Source organism: Rhineura floridana, chromosome 22 (genome assembly GCF_030035675.1).
Source record: "Rhineura floridana isolate rRhiFlo1 chromosome 22, rRhiFlo1.hap2, whole genome shotgun sequence".
Taxonomy (NCBI): domain Eukaryota; kingdom Metazoa; phylum Chordata; class Lepidosauria; order Squamata; family Rhineuridae; genus Rhineura; species Rhineura floridana.
The window spans coordinates 3,525,317-3,547,515 of record NC_084501.1 but is presented as its reverse complement, the minus strand read 5'-3'; the positions used below and the strand labels follow the sequence as shown (position 1 = coordinate 3,547,515).

The following is a 22,199-nucleotide window of genomic DNA, read 5'->3' as shown; positions in this document are numbered from 1 at the left end:
TCCCGCCAAAGACAGAAGTAAAAACCTTTTCCCAGTTTTGGAACTGGCTGTTGCCTTTTCCCAGGGATCCACGCCACTGAGGATGAATCGACTCCCTCCTCCAGTGGACAGAGCAAGAGAAGACCGTTTGCTGCCCTTGGTCAACAGGAGATACCCAGGGGCAACTGTGCAGCAGCCAAGCAGGCAAGTGGCTCAGAAGGGAGTCAAGGTCTGCTGGCTCCAGCCAGCAACTAGGAAGAGGATTCAGTGCTCTGCTGGGCCCTGGGATTCTGCGGTGGTGGTGTTGAGGGGGGGCGAGTGTCACACCAGGTGTCCCCGGCCATTGATGTAAATGCCGTTGGTGGTGGGCTTGGCCCGGAGGGTGCCGTTCTCTTGGACAAAGTGGGTCATGGCTTGCTTGATGTTGTTCTCGCCATCTTGCTGCTCCTCCTCCTCCTCCTCCTCTTCCCTCTCTGTCTGGTTCTCCTCGACAGGAGTGGGGAGTGGGGGTGGCAGCGGCAGCTCTGTCTGGGTCTCGATTTCCCGCACCGTCGACAAGGTGGAGTAGCTGCGTCCGTCAGCGTCCTCGCCCTGAGCAGCAAGAGAGGAGCAGTGAGTCAGGCTGCCAGAAATATGGTGGCCAATGGGGGGGGGGTAAGGGTACACTTGCAGAGAGGCGTAAGGCGGGAACTGTGAGTCAACACAAACCAGGAAAAAAAGTCAGGGTGGCATTCAGCGCTACTCCTACTCAAAGTAGACCCACTGAAGTAAACAGACATGGCTAATTTAGGTTTATTGATTTCAGTGGGCCTTCTCCGAGTAGGACTTAGTTGAGTACAACCCCTTAGTCTAATTCAGCCTTTGCCAACTTGGTGCCCTCCAGATGTTTGAACCGCTGCAGTCATGCTGGCTGGGGCGGATGGGAGTTGTGGTTCAAAACATCTGGAGGGCACCAGCAGGTCACGAAGACTGGCCACATTTATGCCAAGCAGGGCTCCAAAGTTTAGTCAGTCAATCCATTAATATTTTTCCAATTGATTAAAAGTTGTACCCAAATTTCCCCTTTGTAACTGTTTTTCCTGCATATGCAAAGTTATACAGATTTTAATTAATTAATCTATAGTAGTGCAGTGGCAAATTCAGAAATGCAGGGTCACTTCATGATAGTCACACCACGCCCCCTCACAGCCACACCTTTTTCCATTTCCCCCGTCTCCCTTGCTCTCCGAGTCCATACTCCACTACAATAGACATCCCTAAGAGCCAATCAGCAAGAAGGGGAGCCTGAGAGTTAGCTACTGAGAAGAGTCTTCTCAGTAGCCGACTCAGCTCCTTTCACTCTGATTGGCTCCAATCAGAATGAAAGCACAAGGACTTCACCGTGGCTAACACATTCCCTTTCATGATGATTGGCTCGTACTTAGGGATCTGGCTGGGACCCTGCTCCCAAAAAAGTGACTCCCCACGAACCTGGATGACTACACCCCAGTTAATCTATTGATACTCATATAAAAATGGACTAAGAATTCTTTAATTGAATGTCAGCCCAAATTTAAAGTAAAGCAAATTTGACATTGTTTTCAAAGTACCAAGTGCACATCAATCAGTCTAGGGCCTTCACACTCAGTGGCCAGAATGCCAGAAGGTGGGAGCAAGTTTACCTTCTAACTGTGAAATTAGGTAGAATATGGTGCATGCACTGGGGTTCTGGAGTGAGACCAAACCTCTCAGGTATCTGTAGACGGGCACACACACACACACAGGTCCCATATACTGGTACCATCAACTTTGATCTAGACAGTCCAGATAAAAAAAGGGAGGACATGGAACATGTTCCATTTCCACTTTCCCTCTACAATCTACTACTTCTAAAAACTGGTTTTAAGCTTGCATGTTTATACTGTTGGGACCCGCCCTGGGACCTCGTGGTGAAGGCCGGGTAAGTCATCCAAATCATCATCTTGGATCACTTTCTTGACTCATCTGGAGCAATTGTAGCGTGATGCACTTTGAACTGCAAGGTCTGATCCGTGCCTGTGTCTCTCTGGGGTGCCGTGGGGCTCAAACCAGGAGCCCTGCGGACTCGGCGCTGGCTGCCTTGTACCAGTGTTGGCAGGGCCACTGGTAATTCCAGACGGGAGACTCGCATCACGGCCAATAATCCTCCTGGTTTAGGAGGTCACGTGACACAGGAGGGCCAATTCCTTTCTAGGGACAAATATAAGATCTCTCAGGCTTGCTGTCTTTCTCAGGCTGGGCATTTCACTGCGAGGGGAGGCTACCCAGTTCTCTCTCTGTGTCCTCGACTGCTGGTCTCCCACTTCCAGGATGCCTGCTTGCCTTGGGGGTCTTGGAGGATTGTGAGCGGCTTGGCCGGAGGGAGACCGTTATGCATTTGGCCTCTGGTTACTGTGTAAAAGGTTTGCCTTGAGGTGCTAGCACCATCACTGCAGGTTTCCCTTGAGGCGCTGCCTGGCCAGAACCGGGGAGGTGACAAAGGGTTGCTGAGAGGCTGGGGCAGTCAGGGGATGTGAGAGGGACCCCAAAAAAAGCTGCTGTTTCGAGACAGAGGGCACTTCCAGACTGTTGCTTGCGGCCAGTTCAGGCTGCACAATTAGAGTTCGTTTGGAGCTCTTCCCATTACAAACCCACTTCCCCCCACCCTGCAAGCAGACTTTTTTGTGGTAAGGAAAGTGATGGGGAAACGCCCTGCAAAGTGTGAGAAAAGGACCGCTTGCCACGATGCCGCACAGCCTCCCACAAACAAGTAAGAACCAGCGCTCAATAAATAGCCGGGGTCACTTAACCTTCCTGCAAACTTTCTGCTAACAAACCAGGGTGAATGCGAAACAAACAGGCCGCCTGGAAGTAACCAGGGACTGTCGGGGACCCTGTGAGCCGGCCTTCCCCAACGTGGCCCCTCCAGATGTCGGGGACTGCAACCCGCCATCAGCCCCAGTTGCAGCCCAAAACATCTGGCGAGGGCCAGGTTGGGGGAGGCTGCTGTGAGCTAACAGCACCCGAGGATGTCGGGGTGGCTCTCTGGAGTTCTGACATGAAGCAGCGGGCCTGCTCTTAGGAGCATTGACGCCGTCTGTGGATTTTGTGAATAAGCTCAGACATCATTACCAAACACTAATGAGCCTCCAACGACCAAAGTGTTATGTCCTTCCAATGCTCCGCCACTCAGGGATGCCGGACACATGGGGAAATCTGCACGTGCCCACTGGCAATCCAACCTGGGGGCCCTGCTGCATGGCTTCTCTCCGCCGAGGGACTCCCAGTGATTTGCTTCTAGCAGGGGATGGGATCCTGAGAGGTTCTGAAGGGCTGCATTGGTTGCGGGGGGGGGAGAGCTTGGATAATCAGGCATCAATGCAACCCCTGCCCCTCCGTCAGATCCGTGAGATCCGTCAGCCCCCCCCCCAAACTCACCATGACTGAGCAGAGGCTGGTTTCGCGGAGGCTGTCTGCCCGGAAGCTGCCCTGCCGGCTGTCCCGGCACAGGCTGTCCGCTCGCAGGCTGTCCCGGCAAAGGCTGTCACCGCGGTAACTGCCTTGCCGGCTCTCTAACCTCAAGGGAAGATTTTCTTCGGTCTGAAGGAGAAGGAGAGACAAGATGCTAACAAGGAACAGAAACTGGATGCGTCTGCCGAAGCGGCCATCTCATGAAGCTTGCTGGGTTGACCGGTGGTTCACTGTCCTCGCTCTAACTTTAACCTACTTTACAAGGTTGTTGTGAGGATGCAGTGAGGGGGATGAAACCGTGTGCACTGCCTTGAGCTCCTTGGAGGCATATGAGGCGGGATGTAAGTGCCCAACTAACTAAATCCTGAGCCAGACCTGCAAGACTGACGACTTATGCAAGCAGAAGTCTTCCTCAAGTCGTGCAGCCTGAGCTCTGGAGACACAAGGGACTGAACCTGGCAGCTTCTGCATACAAACAGGTGCTTGGCCACTAAAGCAGAGGCCCCTCCTTGAGAAATGGCCTTCTAATGAGTTAGGACGTTGCTCCCCCTTGTCTGCCTATGAGGGGCAATGCGAGGTACATATAAGTCTTAGGACACAGGCCCATGACACCAATGTCCATAAAATTTGAATATGTTCATTTAGAGAGAGAGAGAGAGATCCAAATTTAGGTCTTTCAGCCAGGGCCGGTTCTAAAGGGTGGCCAGGTGGGGCACTGGCCCGAGGGCCCCTGGGGCTGCTCCCCTGCTGCAGATCGCGAGAGCTTTGGAGCACCCGCCATTCCCTTGCTTAACCTACCTTGTTCTGTGGTTGCACACACAGTGCTGCCCTTAACAAAGATGGCGGCTGAGGTTTCCCTAAGGGGCTGTGCACACGCATCCCTGCCATGAACCAAGATGGCGGCATAGGCTTCAGCCCCTTAGGGAAACTTCGGCCGCCATCTTTGTTAAGGGCAGCGCTGTGTGTGCAACTGCAGAACAGCTGAGAAAGGTAGGTTAGGCAAGGGAATGGCAGGGCGTGGGATCCGCGGCAGCGATCCTGCCATGAATCACAGAAGGGGAGTGCTGGGGCCTGGGGCAGGCTTGTGCCCAAGGGCCCCAGCATATCTGGGGCCAGCCCTGCTTTCAGCAAATGAAGCTGGTGGGTGGGTGGTCTGCAGCATGCCAAGCAGGCAAAGTAAAATAATGTTTTTCTTTTACAAGTGTTTGGTAATTTTTTAAAAAAGTTGGGAAAAGTGGGGGAGGGAAGGAGATTGGGGACTCAGGGCCAAAGGCCCAGGGCTCAGGCCCCCTAACATCGCCCCTGCTGTCTGTTCTGATGAGGGATCAGTCCTCTCAGTTTCTCTTTTTTCTAAAATCCAGTTTGCCTCATTCTGCAGCAATTTGCACATTTCCTTGAAAAAATTCTCAAGAAAATTCTTCAGAATTTTAGTGCAATTTTCTCCTAATAAACACATTTTTGTAGGCAGTTTTGAGTAGAGTACACATTTTTGCAAGCCATTTCTTATCACGCACTGCCTTTTTGCATGTTATTTTCACTCATCTATTCATTTTTATGCACGCTTTCCCCTTACCGTACGCATTTCTGTAAATCTTGCCTGGCTGGAGAACTGCACTGCAAACTTCGGATAACTGGGAATTTCCAAGGGTGGCTGTGTTATGGTTCTCATGTCGTTTTGGAAAGTGCAGATTGGTTAGATTTGGCTTGAAATGCGAACTGAACCACATTTCTCACCCATCCCTGATTCTGACTGGTGTCTCCCAGCCCTCCTACCGAAGACTAAGCTTGGGACTTCCTGCGACTGTAGCACGTGCGCTGCTACCACTGAGCTATAGATGCTCATGGGAAGCCTGCCTTTAGGGAGGGCCCCCGGCTCCCTAGTAGAGCACCCGCTTTGCGTGTAGAAAGTCCCAGGTTCAATCCCCTGGCAGCATCTCCATGCACAGCTGGGAAAAGGCTCCCTGCCTTGGAGAACTGTGCCAGTCAGTGTGAACAAGCCAGACTGAGCTACTCAGAGTTGGTATAAGCCAGCTTCTGAGGTCCTAGGGACTGAATTGGGCCCCTTGGTTCACCTAGTCCAGTATTGTCCGCACTGACTGGCAGCAGCTCTCCAGGGTTTAAGGCAGGGAGTCTTATCCCAGACTTACCTGGAGATGCTGCCGGGGACTGAACCTTCTCCGGGCAAAGCTTGTGTTCCACCACAGAGTTTAGGGCCCTGCCAGGAATTCTTTTAAATGAGCTGGTGTGTTGTCCTCTGTGGAGAGCATTGGGGAAGGTGCCTGGGGGTCTCCAGCCAGAAACCAGACTCATGAGCTCTGGTGACAACTCTTTCCCAGAGTAATCCCAAACACATCCCAGGTCAGAGAAGGTGGCTTTCAGTTAGGATCTGAGCCCAGCTCTTCTCTGTGCTTCTCAGCCAGGGAGGCACAGATTTGGGGGCAGGGAGGCATGTCTGTTTACAAAAAAGATGTACAATGTAAGTAAAATACAGACATACATTTAAAAAAAAGTATAAGTGCTTTGATTTGTTTTCAAATTCTTTTTTATAATTAAAAATCACAACATTTCAATCCCTTTGAAAATTAAAGAAAAAAAAGGGAACCAGGTTTGAAGGGGATGTTGCATTTAGCTAAATGGTGGCATGTGTTATAAGCGGTTGAGAAACATTATTTTAGAAGTTAAATGGCAGCGGCTTGTTGTTCTGCTTACTCCCTCTAGAGGGTACTGAAGGACTTCCAAGGCTCTGGTCCTCAGCGAACGCAAATGAGGTGGGCAGGAGGAAAAGAGAAAGAGGTCCCTTATGGTCAGGGCTTTCTTTGGTGAAAAATGAGGTGCCGATGCTCCATACCCGTCAGTGCCATCACAAAAAAGCACTGCTTATAGTTCTATCAACTGGTATATCTAAATGGAAACTCCATGTTCAGAGGCAATATATCTGTGAATGCCAGGATGGTATTAGTGGGCTGTCCAATGCCATCTAGACTTGAGATAGTTGGATCGAGCAAAACAGTGCTTATTTTCTTCAGCAGATGGGAAGGGGGGGTCCTTTTCCCCATCCCCAACCCCTGCTCCTTTCATCCCCACTAAGGATGGGGGAGAAATTTGATTCGGTTCACTTTTAGAGACAAATTCATCAAATTTGCACTTTCTGAAACAATATGAGAACTAAACGCAGCCATCCTTTGAAACCCACCCTTATCCAAAATTTGCAGTGCAGTTCCTCAACCAAACAATGCCTACAAAATGCATATATTACGGGGAAAATATGCATAAAAATGAATATATTAGTGAAAATAACATGCAAAGATGCATTATGTTAGGAGAGTATGGACTGTTTTCAAGTCGATCCCAACTTATGGTGACTGTATGAAGAGGGTTTTCATGGTAAGCGATATTCAGAGGGGGTTTCCCATTGCCTTCCTCTGAGGCTGAGAGGCAGCGACTGGCCCAAGGTCACCCAGGGAGCTGCATGGCTGTTTAGGGATTCGAACCCTGGTCTCCCAGGTCGTGGTCCAGCACCTTAACCACTACACCACACTGGCTCTCTTATGTTCTCCTATGTTAGGAGAAATTGCTTGCAAAAATGTGCACATTAATAAAAAATGCAAACAAAAATTTGTTTAGTACTGTAGCAGAAATTTGAACTAAAATACAAGAACTTCCATGAGGGTTTTTTATCTAAAAAACAACACAAATTGCTGCAGAACTCAGTTTAAGACTGGAGAAACAGCGATGAACAGGAATTGACAGATCTTTCCAACCCTACTCCCCAAGGCAAAATCCAGCTGTAGCCTTCTAAAACCTCACCCCCCCCCCAGCTAACCAAGAGGGATCCCCCCCTCTGCCCTCACCTGGTTCCGGGTGTCGGTGCTGTGGCTTGAGTGGAGGCGCCGGATGGAATTCTCCCGGGTCAAGGTCAGCTCCTCTTCACTGTCAGACACAAGGAGAGAGAGAACCTCAGCCTGACGGGAATACCTCACTGTGCACCAGACCATTGCTTGGATAGTGGAGGGGGGGGGGGAGAGTGGCCAGGTCTCTGAGTTTGGCCAGAAATTTCATAGTTGTGGCCTCCAGGGAAAGGACGAAATTCTTGAGGCCAGAGGCCAGTATCGACAGGGCACAGGTGATTTCTGCGCCCAGCTCGAGACCTTTTCCCTCTTGTCCCCATCAGACTTCTCTCCTGAGGTACCAGCCACAGCCAATCAGCCCCCATGCACCATCCTCTTCCCCCCCCCAGGCACCATAAGGCTCCACCCATCCTGCCAGGCCCCGCTCCCGATCTACCAAACACGCCTTTTGCCTCCCAAGCTCTGCCCCGAGTCTCTGGGGTCTGAGCCTTGTGAGACATGGCAACCCTAACTGGGGAGTGGGGGGTGATGGCAAAAGGGTGGGACATGTGAGCAGCTCAGTTCCCATCTTTGCTTAGCACGGGGGGGGGGGGGAAGCCTGCCAGGACTTCACATTTGGCCTGCAAGGCCGTTTCGGCCAAGCCACGCTGACCCACCCGATAAAATATAAATGTACTTCCTTCAAGTCGATTCTGACTTATGGCGAACCTATGAAGAGGGTTTTCATGAGGCTGAGAGGCAGTGACTGGCCCAAGGTCACCCAGTGAGCCTCATGGCTGTGTGGGGATTCGTACCGTGGTCTCCCAGGTTGTAGTCCAACACCATAACCACTACACCACACTGGCTTGATACTTGATGTCATATTTGACAAGGCTAGGCCACGCTGGGCCACAGAGCATTTGCAGGCACCGCCAATCAACTGAAGGCACAGCGCTTTGCAAGTGGATTGCAAGGGGGTTGGACTCGACGGCCTTATAGATCCCTTCCAACTCTACTATTGTGTGATTCTATGAAGTCCCGGCAATCAGGTGATGGTCAGAGCTTCAGGTCAGCTGATTGTCAGGGCTTGTGTATCTCCTTGTACGGTGATGAGACATCAGGTGAATGACAGGTGGGTGGTCGGCCAGATCCATTTCCTCACCCGGGCTTAGAATGTAACAGGAGGACCAAGGCGACTGTGGTTACCATCAGAAAGACAGAATCATAGAACCACAGAACAGCAGAGCTGGAAGGGGCCTATAAGGCCATCAAGTCCAACCCGCCTGCTCAATGCAGGAATCCAAATTAAAGCATCCCCAGCAGGTACCAAAACAAGTACTGACGGGCTCTGCAGAATTGGGCCAACCCCGTTGCTTACTACTTCTCGGTGATGCGTTTGGTCTTCCGCTTGTGGTAGCAGGCCATAAGGATGACCACCAGCACCAGCAGGCCAAGCAGCACCACACTGATGAGGCCTGCCCCTATCATGGAGATGGAGACCACGTCCACTTCCTTGGCCCGGTTGCCTGTGGGACAGAGAGAGAGGGGTGGGTGGGTGTATTTCAACAGTGCGAGAAGTTTACAAAGGCTGTTTCTCAATGTTTGTTTTTCATAGGCAGATTTAAGACAAACACCTTTTGGGAAGTATGGCAAAGCCACAGACAGATTTTATTTATTTATTCATTCATTCATTCATTCTATTTCTATGCCGCCTTTTGGCGAAAAGGCCCTCAAGGCGGCTCACAAAATAGTAATAATAAAAAAAGATAAATACAAAATACACAAAACACAAAATTTTGAAGCTGCAGAATTCTCTCTGGGAAACAGCTGCCACGGCAGCAATCCATGCCTCTGGAAAATTGCCCTGAATGAAGCAGGGATTGTGACGAGAACACTTTGTCTGGCCTTCTGCAGTTGAATGTAAAGTATTCTATTTGGGGGGAGGGGGACGCCGGCTCATCATTGATGGCCGGGGGGGGGGGAGGTCTTTTGGAGAGGCTGCCGTTTGTTCCCTGCCAGGAGCCCACCAACTCTTATCGTCACTTGCAACGATGCTGCTGGCTGCCGGAGTCTTGGTGTGCTCAGGAGAAGTGACGCATGAAGGCCACCTTACCTGTGGCTGGAAGGTGCCCCTGAAGCCTCACAGCACCGGTTCCTCCAGAACACAGTTGTGTATGTAATTATTGCAGTGCTGAAGTCAGAGCAGCCTCCCTACAAGGAGAGGCTGACTCTGGGATGGGGAACTTTTCTGCCTGTGATGTGGGATCGGCTTGCCAGGGGAGCGACGAGGGAAGGCAAGGTCTTCTGTTCCCCCACTGTGTGTAGGGGAAAGTTTCCTGGCCCAGGCCCTTATCTTCTCCCCTATATCAAATTCAGGGGAAACCAATTCTGTGCATGTACAGTTGGCAGCGGGCACAGCAGTGATAGGCTAGAAACTGGTAATGTCTCAATACCAGTGATACCAGTAACAATTTTAACAGTTTAAAAACCAGTACTGGAGCGGCAAATCCAGAAGTGCAGAGTGCCTTCAGGATAGTCCTTCCACGCCCTCTCCCAGCCACGCCCCCTCGGTCCTCAGTCCTTTAAGCGCGTGCCTTCTCCCACAACAATAGACATCCCTTAGGAGCCAATCAGCATGAAAGCGGAGTGTGTTAGCTACTGAGAAGAGTCTTCTCAGGGGCTCACTCACCTCCTTTCACTCTGATTGGCTTGAAGCAACAGGAAAGGACAAGGAAGCACATTGGAAGACTCTTCTCAGAGGCTAACACACTCTCCTTTCATGCTGATTGGCTTGTGGGATGCTGGAGACATAGGGACCCTGCTCCCCAAAAAAGTAAGGGGTCTAACACCCCCCTCCCGAGACCATGGATGGCTACACTCCTGTTAACAACATAACTGTACTAAAATTAAAGACATTTAAGAAAAATTAAAATGGGTGTGCATTTAGTTGAATGGTGCTTTAAGCATTGAAAAGGGGGAAGGGAACAGCTCACCAGAAGCAGGGGGAGGGGAAGGGCAGACGAACGAACCAGCACTGGATTTGTTGGCCAACATGTCTGTCAAATGTACTGCAAAGCGGAGGGAGAGGGGAAGGCAAGCTGAAGCCACGAAAGAGGAAAAAATGGGACCTGATTTGTATCTATGCACCCTAAACCAGAATCCGTTCAGACGCTCCTGGGAGGAGGCAAGCCTTGCCCTAAGCAAGCCAAACCAGCTCTGCCTTTGCCTTCTGAGCCGCCCCAGAATGATACCTTTGATGCTGATGGTGGCCTCGGCCTCTTTCGTTGCAAAGCCATTGGCCACTTGGCAAACGTAGACGCCTCCATCTTCAGAGCTGAGGGGCCTCTGGAAGAGCAGGACGTCCCCCTTGATCTTCACTCCACCAGGAAGGGGGTCATTCAGCCTGGGCAGAGAAGAGTCAAAGTCAGAGAGGAGGGAAAGCAGCATCGTCATAGCTGTAGGCCCAGATTCCCTGCTAGTTCGAGACCTGGAGTGTCACCCGTCCCGGGAACTCGACTGCCTTCCGTAAGTCATGTGGCCCTGGATGGAGGACAGGGAGATGCTTGCCATCGCCCGAAGGGCAGCTTTGCACACTCATTGCTGCATCACTAGACAATGGCCGCATCAAGGAATGACCCTCCCTTGCCCTCTCTTGGTCCTGTTGCCCACCCACGTCACTGGCTGGCCTCAGGTTTTAGTGTTATGAACAGGGGAGGGGCAAACCTCTCTCTCTCTCTCTCCCCCCACACACACTGTGCACAATTTTACAAATGCCTGTCAACCATTTCAAATGTATTGCTTAAAACCATCGGTCATCACAATATAATCAACATCTGCCATAACCTCACCCCCATTTAGCTTTTTTTTGGGGGGGGGTGTCTTTGCTCATTAAGCGATGTCAAATAACAAAACCGCGGTTGCGGGGAAGAGGGGATGGCAGCCGCCACAAACATACACTGGAGAATGTGTGTGCTTCCTCAAAAAGACAGCCCCACTGTGTTCAAAGGGGCTTAATCCCAGGTAAGTGAGCTCCAAGGGCCCCTCCAGACTGGTGTTCCCTTGCAGGTGTATTCTGCAACGCATCCTTGATGCAATAACAGCGCATTTGTGGTGGATTTATACTGGATCATCCACACATGCAGGTGCTTTCCCAATGTTATTGCATTATTGCCGACTGGAGGGGCACTCCTGGGACATTTGTGGCATAAAAAGGTGCAGGATTTCAAGCTATGGGACATGTGCCACCTGGAAATGAAGCAGCATGTCCCATCATGAGCAGAAACCATCGTGAATGCACAGTAAACAGGGGCCATTAGGAGGGGCCCTAAAACTGCAGCCTGAACTGGGCGGAGGGGGCACCTAGAGGAAGGCCATGAAGACCTAGAGGGGGCACCTAGAGGAAGGGTAGGAGTATTACAAGTAAGCCCCTGTTTTCATCCTTGAAATGTTCAGGGCCTTGGCCAGAGGGAAAGGCATTGCCCAAAGGGAGCCTTGCAAAAGTTGGGAACTCCTGAACCAGATGCACAGCTCTTGCCCTTTCTGCAGCATACCCACCTGTACGACAGGTCCGGGCTCGTGAGGGGAGGTGTAAGGAAGGGGGGGAGAGGAGAGGAGAGGAGAGGAGAGGAGGGCGGGGTCAGCCATGACATCATGAACAATAGGTGCTGAAATCAAAGGGATTCCTTCCTTTTTCCCACGGTGTCTTGCATAGCTAAGCCGGTGCCGGAGCATGTTGAGACACTGCCCAAACTCTGTGCACAGAGGCAGCCAGCGTCTGAGCCGGCAAGCACAGCCCAGCAAGGGCAAGAGCACCCCGCCCACCTTCCCCACACGCACGCAACCGACATACACACATGTGGGCAATCTTATGGGGAAACACATCTGCGTGCTGAAAAAGAACGAGAGAGAACACATTCGCACACGCACATAAACGGGAGCATCATCTCCACAAACGTATGTGCACCAGCCACCAGCATTTCCAAAGCGTAACGCTATTCACTGGCATAGCCAGTTCTCCAGCGTGCTTCAAATGGTTCATATGGATTGTTTCAGTAATGCTGCGAGTTGCTTGGAGACCTTTGGGTAACAAGCGACTAATAAATCTACTAAAACATCACCATCCTTCTTACGGCAGTGCGGTGAGGCAGGCCAGTAGTTTTATCCCCACATTACAGGTGGAAAGGCTGAGGCAAAGAGAAGAGACGTGCACCTCAGACCATCCTGTAGGGCAGGATGTTCGCTTCTAGGCTGAGGTTCAAGTTAGGGATGCTGATTTTTGCCACTCTACGGAAGCATATTTCGTATCTCTACCTCTCTCGTCCAAATTCCCACCTCCAGAATGCTTGTACACATTGTATGCAAAACGCTTGTACAAAATGCTCCCATACACACCCAGAAAAGCCCTGGCTGGGGCGGATGGGCGTTATAGTCCAAAACATCTGGAGGGCACCAGGTTGGGGTAGGTTGGCATAAGGAGAGGTGCACAGGCTCAAGTAACGCAGGGTAGAGGTAATGGATGCAACCCTGACCTGGAAACCTCACCCTTAATTCCAGAGGTTTCGCAGCTGGCTGTGGTTCCCAAGCAGGAAAAAGGCACTCTGCCTCTTGGGCTGAACTCTGCCTCTTTGTGGGAGACATGCTTGTCACCACTTTTGCTAGATCTGCACTTAGGGAAAGAGGAGGCGATGGCTTGGAGCATGCCCAAAATCCTTTGCCAAAGGTTTGCCATCCAGTTTGAGCATATTGTTGTTCTTTATTAAATTTATATCCCACCCCCCACCCAAGATGCCCTCACAGCAGATTCACACAGCCATCCTTGGCTCACGTTTGAGGCTGAGAAATTTACCCACATCAGCTTTGCTGTGGGGTGGAGGGGTGGTGTTCTTGCGTGTCCCTTTTTTTAACATGGCGGAACATGTGGCAAGGCTGTTTTGGCCTGGTAGATGCAACTGTCCTGAGGAAGTGTGTCTCTCCTCTTGACAATAAGGGCTGGTTATCAGGCCCAGAAACTGGTTTAACTGTCATGGGTCCCACTCCTCTGCCATTGCCACCCCCAGAAACTCTGGGAATTGTGAGTCTATTACTGGTCTACTACAGCTGGTATAGCACAGTGGGGAGGAGAGCCTGGCTGGGAGTCCAGTTCAAATCCCCGCTCGTGTCTCCTGGGTGTCAAGGGCCAGCTGGAGATTGCCCCACAGTGAGTGGCTCAGGGGTGATGTGCCCTGCCACCTGGGCAGCCGTGGGCAAGCGGCATAGTCCCCAAGGAGCCCAGTTGCCCCCCAGCTGGCAGTGGGGAACAAGGAAGGGGCTGGCTTGTGCAGCTGTGGCAACTGAGCAGGCCCGAGCCAGCTAGGGAGGACTAGTCTCAGAGGGAGGCAATGGGAAACCCCCTCTGAATACCGCTTACCATGAACACCCTATGCATAGGGTCGCCATAAGTCGGATCGACTTGAAGGCACTCCATTTTCCATTTTTACTGGTCGTCAAAGGCCTCTAACAGACAGCACCTCAGCACCTCACATTCTAGCCCCCACTGATTCCGAGGTGGGGTGGGGGGCAGGGACAAAGCCCTGACACTGTAGTCCAGTACCCATTTTATGTTTGCAACCAATATGAGGGGCACGTCCTCAGGCTCCTTTGACCGTTAGATGAGGCCAGAGAACCTTTCTGCCTTGCTTCTGAAGCCACAGGGCAACCGGCAGCTGCAGCAGAGTAGCCTGGCTCCCAGTGGGCCACTGGCAGAGGCCAGGATGGAAGTGCAGAGTTAACAGGAGCAATACTGGAGGAGGAGGACTCCCACAATGCCACAGCAACTTTTCCATAACTTATACAGGGCACAGAATGCAGTTGTTGAGGTTCTGTTTGGGCGGGGGTGCGCGCCCAGGTCCCAAGTGGGGACAGGGTTCCTGCCCCTTTAACAGTTGTGTAGAAGGGGAAGTTCAGCCGGTGTAGCTTGCAGAATATGATATCCCCTCCTGCCCACAACTATCAACGGTGTGCCAGTCTTCCCCCTTTCTCCCCAATGCTTTGTTCCTGGCGCAGGATTGTCCTACATGAATCAGGTCTTGGCCCTGTTTCCGTGTAGACACGACCCTGCACATTTTGACAGGCCTGTTACTACCAGAAGGCTGTGTCAGAATGGTATAGTGGCTGGAATGTAGGACTGGGACCTGGGAGACCTGGGTTCAAATCCCCATTCAGCCATACGTCAATCAGCCTAACCTACAGGGCAGCGTTGTTGTGAAGATAATATGAAGATCATGAGAACCATGTACACCACCTCAAGCTCCTTGGAGGAAAGGTGGGATAACTTCTGAAAAAGTTAACAAATGAGAGGCAGAGGGTCTTTCAATGTGTGGGACCAGCAGCTTTCTAAAATATGAGATTCAGGGCAGAGCAAGTCATTCTCTCTCTCTCAGCCTAATTTACCTTGCAGGGTTGTTGTGAGGATGAAATGAGGGGAGTAGAACCTCTGCCTTTGCCAGCAAGCCGGGAAGGTGAGATTCTGGGCACACCACTCACTTTTGGGCAGAGTAGCAACTGCGCAGAGGCCAACATTTCCTGCTCAGCTCCATTCTTTAAGGAGGCAGACAGACCTTGGGAGAATCTCATTCCTGTGCCCCTCCCCCCGCCTGCCCCATGCAAAGCCTCATCATTTCACCACGCCCCCCCTCAGTCCTGCTGACTTGGCTGGTTTCCCCCCCCCCCATTGCTCACCACAAAAGACTACGAGGTGCATTTGGGCCTGAGGCTGCTCCTCCGAAACCCACAGCAAGTCTCAGCTGGTCCCTCCGAGCGCAAAAGCAGCTTGAGAGGCAGGCAGGAATTGCTGGGTAATGAATAAGTGTTTGTGGAGGATCCACTTTCCCTTTGAATGGGATCCATGGGAGGTCCCTGCGGTGGCCGACCCAGATCAGGTGCACCGTCTGCCGGCTGGGAACAGCGTGGCCAGCTGGGCAGAGAAGTGGCTGCACACCGCTGCGTGGCCCCAGCACCCTCCTTGTGGCAAGGAGGAAGGCTCCCCAAAGGGCTGGCTTGCAGCCTGGCTGCCTGGGGGGAGAGGAAGCTCTGCCAGCTATTTGTGGGATGCTGCGGAACGAATCGCAGCTGGCACCCAGGCGGGGTCAGGCGGGTCAGGCAGGCGTCCAAGGCTGACGCTGGGAAATGCCAAGCCAGCACAGACTTCCCTCCTGCAACCCTGGATTTGCATCCTGGGGAAGTGTCCCAGGGCTTCGGTAGGGGCTTGAGGAATGGGGACTGGCTTTACTATCTCCTGCCCCCAGAAGCCCCCAGCACTAGGGCAGGATTAACTCCCCTCCCCCCAAATGGACCCACCAGCGCAACAGGGGGGAGCGTCCTCTCCGTCCTCTGCCAGTTAGGAGGGACAGCAGGCCTTTCTCTCCCTGCCCCCGCCCTTTTCCCTTTGCAATAAAAAAAAAGCTGTCATCCAATTGGCTCTTAGGAAGCTGTCTTCTGCCACGTCAGGCTACCTGTTCCATCTAGCCCAGTACTGACAACTCTGACCAGCAGTGGGCTCTCCAGCGTCTCAGGCAGAAGGTGCTTTTTCCCATCACCTGCTTTTAATGGGAAATGCTGGGAACTGAACCTGGGACCTTCTGCAAGCCAAGTCGGTGCTCTGCCACGGAGCTGTGGTCCCCCCCCCCCACGCTCTTCAACTTTGTTCTACTAGGAAAATGCCTTTGCCACGCTCAGCTGCAGGGGGTGGGGAGTGGCACAGCTAGATCGTTTCAGATCCTGGACTTAATTGTCTTACACAGCAGGAGAAAGGGGGGGGTCCCCTTTAGATGGCCATGGGCGTTGTTTCAGCTGTGAAGCACACCCTTCACATTCCTCGAGTCTCCCTCTCCTCAACTCCACTATTCCCTGCTTGACAGCTGCTTCCACATTCTTGCTGTGTCACAGCAAACGAACAAAAACACCGATTTGCCAGCCCTGATTTAAAAAAAGAAGTTCTGTTCACGTGCATCTGTGCGCTTCAAACTCGCTGAAAGCACAGCACCATCAAGGCTGGAGGAATAAAATGGCATTTCCTTCTGCTGCCCACATTATATGGGAATCACAAGCACCACTTTGTTGTAGAAAAGGATAATAAACTGTTGCCAGCTGCCAACTATACCCCTTTTAAAAAAAATATGAAACAAATAATCCTGCGGCAACCACCAGTGTCTGCTCCAGTAGGCCCTGGGATGCTCGTGCCAGCTTGTTTGCTGATGCCCCCCCCCCAGTCTGCCACTCTCTGGGGCCCTCTGGGTTGCAAGACCCTGGATTTTGGCCCCAAGGTCCATCCCCAGCTACCATCGCTGGTTGGGCTCATGCTTGGTTTATGTCAGACTCAGAGCCCCAACAAGGCCTCGTCAGTAACACTGAATGGATGTCTGACAAACACACCCCAGAATCGTTTGCAATGCACAGGGCCTCCGTAACACGTGACATGTTAGAAAGGAAGACGGTTAAGGCTCTAGACCAGGGGTGGTGAAACTCTGGCACTCCCGATGTTGCTGAACTACAATTCCCATCATCCCCAGCAAGCATGGCCCATCGGCAGGGATGATGGGAGTTGTGGTTCAGCAACATCTGGAGTGCCAAAGGTTCGCCACCCCTGCTCTAGACTAAATATATTCTCCATATGCTCTGGCTGTCACTATTCAGCAGGGGTCCTCATTTCTTGGTCCTACCCTGCTCCTGATAAATAGCTCTCATTTTAGCTTTATTATTTCTTTGTTTGTTTGCCTTTTCAGAATGTCTCTCTCAGATTTTGGTATTCTAAGTGGCTAGCACTGTCATTCTCCAGGATTTGGCTTCCCCTGCCCCCCTTTCACCGGTGGCCAAGTGCAAGAGTGGGGAACGGGTCCATCTTTCCTCTAGTGCCAGCACATCAACATGCGCTGGCTATTTCATGCACTGCAGTGGCTGAGGGGTGGCTTGAGTTGCTGCTAATATATTATAGGTCAATATACCTATAGTAAAAAAAACCACCCTAGCTTTTAAATCAATAGTGGACAGGCCATTTCAGAATAAATGGCAAGAGCTAACAGCCCCGTGTTGCAAAGCTGTTAGTAGTGTGTGATATCGAAGGAAGAGCAGGACTGGGCAGTGACCTTTGATGACGATGCTATGATGATGATCCTGCTCTTCAGCTGAAAAAGACTCCTAGAGCAGCTTACAAATATAAACGATAAGGCTCACATCCTAAGAGACACAACACAAAAGGAAAACGTACAGGGAGGGTAGAGGGAAAAAGCAAGCTGAGGCAACTCTTTCTTAGTTCTGTGAATAAGGGGTGTTTCAATCATTTTGCTGTTTCGTTTATGAAATGTCACAAGTCTGCTCCTTCTCTCTGGCCATCACAGAACTTGTACCATGTGTCGCCTCCGTAGTTCTTCTTCACCTTATCAGAGCCTTTTGTTGGGAACCATCACCGCCCGCTTCCCGATTCTCATTCAACCATTTTAGTTTGCCAAAAAAACCACACCCAGGTCCCTGAAACGTTCTATGTGCAATTTAGGCACACCTGAGGGTCCAGCCCAGCCTTCTGCAACCTGGTGCTCTGACAGGGAGGGGCACAAAGTCCAAACCAAGGCTGTTCCAGGCCACTGATTTGATTTTCCACCTCTCAATATGCTTGTGGTAACATCCCAAGTCTCCTAACAAGGACCAAGTGCCAGGGAATCCCTTCCCTGCCTTTCAAATATCTGAAGCCCCCCCGCCCCCAGCTGTATGAATTTGTTCTTTTGCATTAACTTGCCTTGCTATTTTAAAAGTCAAGGCGGCGTCTGTCCTGCAATCTCTTATTTATTTATTGAATTTATTAGTCGCCCATCTGGCTGGTTATCCAGCCACTCTGGGCGACGTACAACATAAAAACATACAAATTACATTAGAGCATTAAAAATCTCAAACATTAATAATAAAACCTAACCAACACCTCAAACCACTTGCGCACATTTCCATGTGTGAAATGGTAGACGGTCCACAGGATGACTGTGCACAGTTTAGCATTCATGAGCACAGATGGGCGCGTCCACACACTTATCCAGACATTTAACTTCTGGAGAGTGCAGGGAGTGAGCTATTCAATACCACAACATTTTAACAAAATGTCCCACAAATGCAAAGATCAGGACTGTGATTTATCAGAGACCACAGAGTGGACAATCAGACTCTGACAGCAGGCGTGATTTTCAAAATGTTTCAGCTGGAGAGGTGGGTCACTGATGTTCTTATGTAACTGCATTTATGGATTTTTAATTGCATTTATTTTGTATGTTGTAAGAAACCTAGAAGCTTGTAGGCAGTGTACAAATTTAATAAACAACAACTTCAAAAATTCCTGGAATGAAAAGGCAGGATATGCATTCTTTTCTTTTTCTATTTACTTTTATATCCCGCCTTTCCCTCAAGCATCTCGGCGCAGTACACACAGCCCATCTGTCCTGTCCCCTCATTTCAGCCTCACAACAACCCTGCGAAGATGAGAGAGTCTGACTGGCCTGAAGTAAGCCAGAGAGCTTCATGGCTGAGTGCGGATTTGAACCTGGATCTCCTTCATCCTCGTCTGACATTCTGATCTAATCCCTACACAAGGGGTGGGGAGCTGCAGGCCCAGAGGCCGCATGTGGCCCTCGAGATCTCTCTATCGAGCCCATGGGACGCTCCTTGGGCCACGCCTCCTTGGGCCACACCCAGGACACACCCCTCACTGGCCCAGCTCCACACGCTCCTTGAACAGCTATATTCATGCCTTTTGCTTGCCTGGATGGGGGATAAGAGATGTGCAGGTTTGGGTGGGCGCAGAAACCTCTGATTTTTCCATGCAAAGGCAAGAGGTGTTGGAATATGTGGTTCAACTCGAACTGGTGGGTTGGGGGTGCATGGGCTGTTTTTTAAATTAATGTTATTTGTCATTTAATTTTTGTAAATTGTATTGTTTTATTGATGTATTTCTATATTTGTGTTTTTCTTGTAAGCTGCCTTGAGGGCCTTTTGGACATAAGATGGAGTATAAATAAACTATAATAATAATAATAATAATAAAATTATAAAAAGGGTAGCTAGAGAGGAGACCTCCTGGTTGCTAGGCTATACCTGTCCTTTCATCTCCTGCTGACTCTCCCTTCCTGCTAGACAGATATGCAGAGGATGTTGACCACATCTCCTTCCTCCTTCCTTCTTCTCGTTTCTCTTGAGAGGGAGAGCAGACATCTTCTCTTTGTCTCTCCCTCTCCTCCAAGCTGAGGGCAAACACTAGGCTTAGTGTTGGCATCTCCAACTTAGCTAGACGTAGAACTCTTTCCTATCAAGTATGTACTTCCAGAATAAAGTAGTTATTTCTTATTTTAAAGCCTCTGTCTGACTAATTCGCAGGGAAGGTGTAATCTTTAGCAAACATTCAAATACACAAAGCTCACTCAGACGCTCAAATATCTAATTTCACTACTCTGCAACAAGAGGTACATCCTGATGCCCCCGCTGTTGCCCCTCTCCCTGCCCACCACTGGCATGCAGCCCACCCCTCGCCGACGGTGACTACACCACACTAAAGGAATGAAGAAACGTGGTTGGGGCCCTTCCCGGTTCACAAAGAGGCAGCCGGCTCTTGCCTGAGTTGCCTCCGCGGCTGCACCCCCTTGCGAAAATATAATCATGGCTCACCGAGTCCAGTTGTAGGTAGGCGGAGGGTTCCCATCTCCGAGGCACTTCAGGTAAGCCCCCTCCTTTCCTGCAACCCAATCCCCCTCCGCCTCGTGGCCCAGGACCGAGGCATCAGAGAGATCTGTGTGAGGAGGAAAGGAACGTTGAGTGAGGTCGGGGGGGGGGGAGAGAGCAGCATGTGGAACCGGGCCCCCTCGCCACTTTGGACCGTCTTCCGCCCTTGACTCTTTCCTGGGCAGAAGACATGGGCCACCAAATGGCAGAGAGCACACTGGGGCCAAGATCCTCTCCAATAAAGCCCTAAGAGCCAAATCCAATGCACATTAGGATGGCCCTGAGCCAAATGCGAGGTCCAGAAAAGAAATATAGGTGAGGGAAGGCTCAGCAAACCTGGGTTGGGGGCAGGACTGCTCCAAACTGACAAGGATAATTTCTCAGCCATTTCACCCAACATCAAAGCCAACTGTTTTGGTTGGGCTGTATTTTGACTGGTTCATCGGTCAGTCCCTCTTCCCAGGGAGCTCTGGAGATTGTGTCCCTGTGAGGGGAACAGGGGTCTCCTCACAACTCTCGGCACCCTTAATAAACTACAGTTCCCAGGACTCTTTGGGGGAAGCTATGACTGTTTAAAGGGGATTGATGCTGCTTTACCAATATAGTGCAGGTGGGGCCTGCGTGTGCACAAAGCTCTGACTTACGTTTGTGTGGCTGCAATGTACCCTACCACACAAAGATAAGAGATGCACTTGTTGCTCCACCTGGTTCTGGCCCCGCCCACCACAGGCACGCCACCCTGGTAAGGTAGTCCATGAGGGAATGTGAAGAGGCCCACCTCCACCCTTTTGCATGGTGATGGTCCCACCCGACAGGGAAGTCTGGCAGATACTCACACGCCACGTTGAGTGTGTGCGTGATCCTCTTCTTGTGCTGCAGCCCCGGGTGGGAGACGATGCAGGTCAAGAGTTTGCCGTGCATGCTCCGGCCAGGCACCACGTAGTACTCGCTGGTGACAGATGCCGAACGAGGATGTGAGGACTCGCGGCTGCTGGCCGTGCCACGCACTTCTGTCTCCCAGGTCACCGTGGGCACAGGGTTCCCTTCTGCAGTGCACGAAGCAGCCAGAGTCCGGCCCTGCCCTTCCTCCAGTGGGGGGCCAAGGTTCAGGGTGGGTAACGGGGGCACTACAGGAAGAGGAAACACCCCATAAAATGGTTTAGCTGTGGCAGATGACAAAGGACTGACTCTCTCTCACACACACACCAAATTTGACCATGAGAACGGGAGGGGAGGTCCCTAAGAGCAAATCTTAGACTTACTTAGCAAGCTTGTATCTGGGCTGAACCATGTTGGACTGCAAGTGGATAGTTTGGATGACTGAATGCTCCTCCATGCAAAAAATATGTGCATTTAAAAAACAAATTCTGCACATAAGAAACTAGCACATCAGGCAGGTTAAGTTGGAAACCTTCCCCCTGATATATTAGCTTTCTATGTGCAGTGATTGTTTCTAATTGTACGGTACAGCATTCAGCCCTGTGACCTGAAGTGATCCATCCCTGTCACGGATATACCACCTCAGTGAGATCCAGGTCTCAGTCTGAGGGCTCAATGGGAGCTCTTACCTAGAACCTTGAGGGTAAGGCTGGACTCAAAATTGCCCAGAGGGAAGGTAATGAGGTGGCACTCATAGGTTCCCTCGTCGGCCTGCACCGCGTTCTTCAACAGGATGGAGCCATCTTCCAGGGATCCTTGTGACTGCCACAACACTCGTCCTGTGTAGGGGTTCTGTACATGTGACCCGTGCTCCAAATTCAACACCGCTAACTCCACGCCCTGCCCGTCCTCTCCGCGCTTCAACCACGTGACCTGCAGCACCGTTCCACCCTCCGCGGCTTGGTAGAAACAGGGGAGGACCACATCTTTGCCAAGCACTGCAGTGATGCTGTTCTGGGATCCCAGTACTCTTGCTGGTACACCTGGGGAGACAGGAAAGGGTTAACTCAAGCTCAACCACCACACGTACCTGGGATGGGAGCCCAGCGAGGAGAGGCTGCGGGGCAGCAGAGGTCAAACCATCCTTTGGGACGCAGCGGCTTGCTGTGTTTTAACATTCACCTCCATCCTTCCCCATCGCTAAGAATTTTTCCTTACAGATCTCTTACCACTTTCTAGACGACTGCAATTCTCAATGCCCCTTGAGTGGGGCAGAGATAGAGATGTGAAGGCCCGCAAAAAAACCCCGGAAAAATTCTG

The 22,199-nt window shown here is 51.2% G+C and overlaps 1 protein-coding gene across 3 annotated transcripts in view; it reads right to left on the bottom strand.

Annotated features, from left to right (window-relative positions):
- Positions 1 to 300: 300 nt before the first annotated feature.
- The window catches only part of NECTIN4 (nectin cell adhesion molecule 4), a 124,039-nt gene continuing 102,140 nt past the window's right edge, over positions 301 to 22,199 (bottom strand). For all 3 annotated transcript variants that reach the window (XM_061605951.1, XM_061605948.1, XM_061605950.1), the window contains exons 3-10: positions 21,569 to 21,922; positions 20,837 to 21,127; positions 19,947 to 20,067; positions 10,526 to 10,677; positions 8,653 to 8,800; positions 7,299 to 7,377; positions 3,415 to 3,576; positions 301 to 570 (exon numbers count right to left, since the gene is read on the bottom strand). In XM_061605951.1, the coding sequence (XP_061461935.1) occupies positions 301 to 570; positions 3,415 to 3,576; positions 7,299 to 7,377; positions 8,653 to 8,800; positions 10,526 to 10,677; positions 19,947 to 20,067; positions 20,837 to 21,127; positions 21,569 to 21,922 (1,577 nt within the window). The remainder of the gene's footprint in view (positions 571 to 3,414; positions 3,577 to 7,298; positions 7,378 to 8,652; positions 8,801 to 10,525; positions 10,678 to 19,946; positions 20,068 to 20,836; positions 21,128 to 21,568; positions 21,923 to 22,199) is intronic.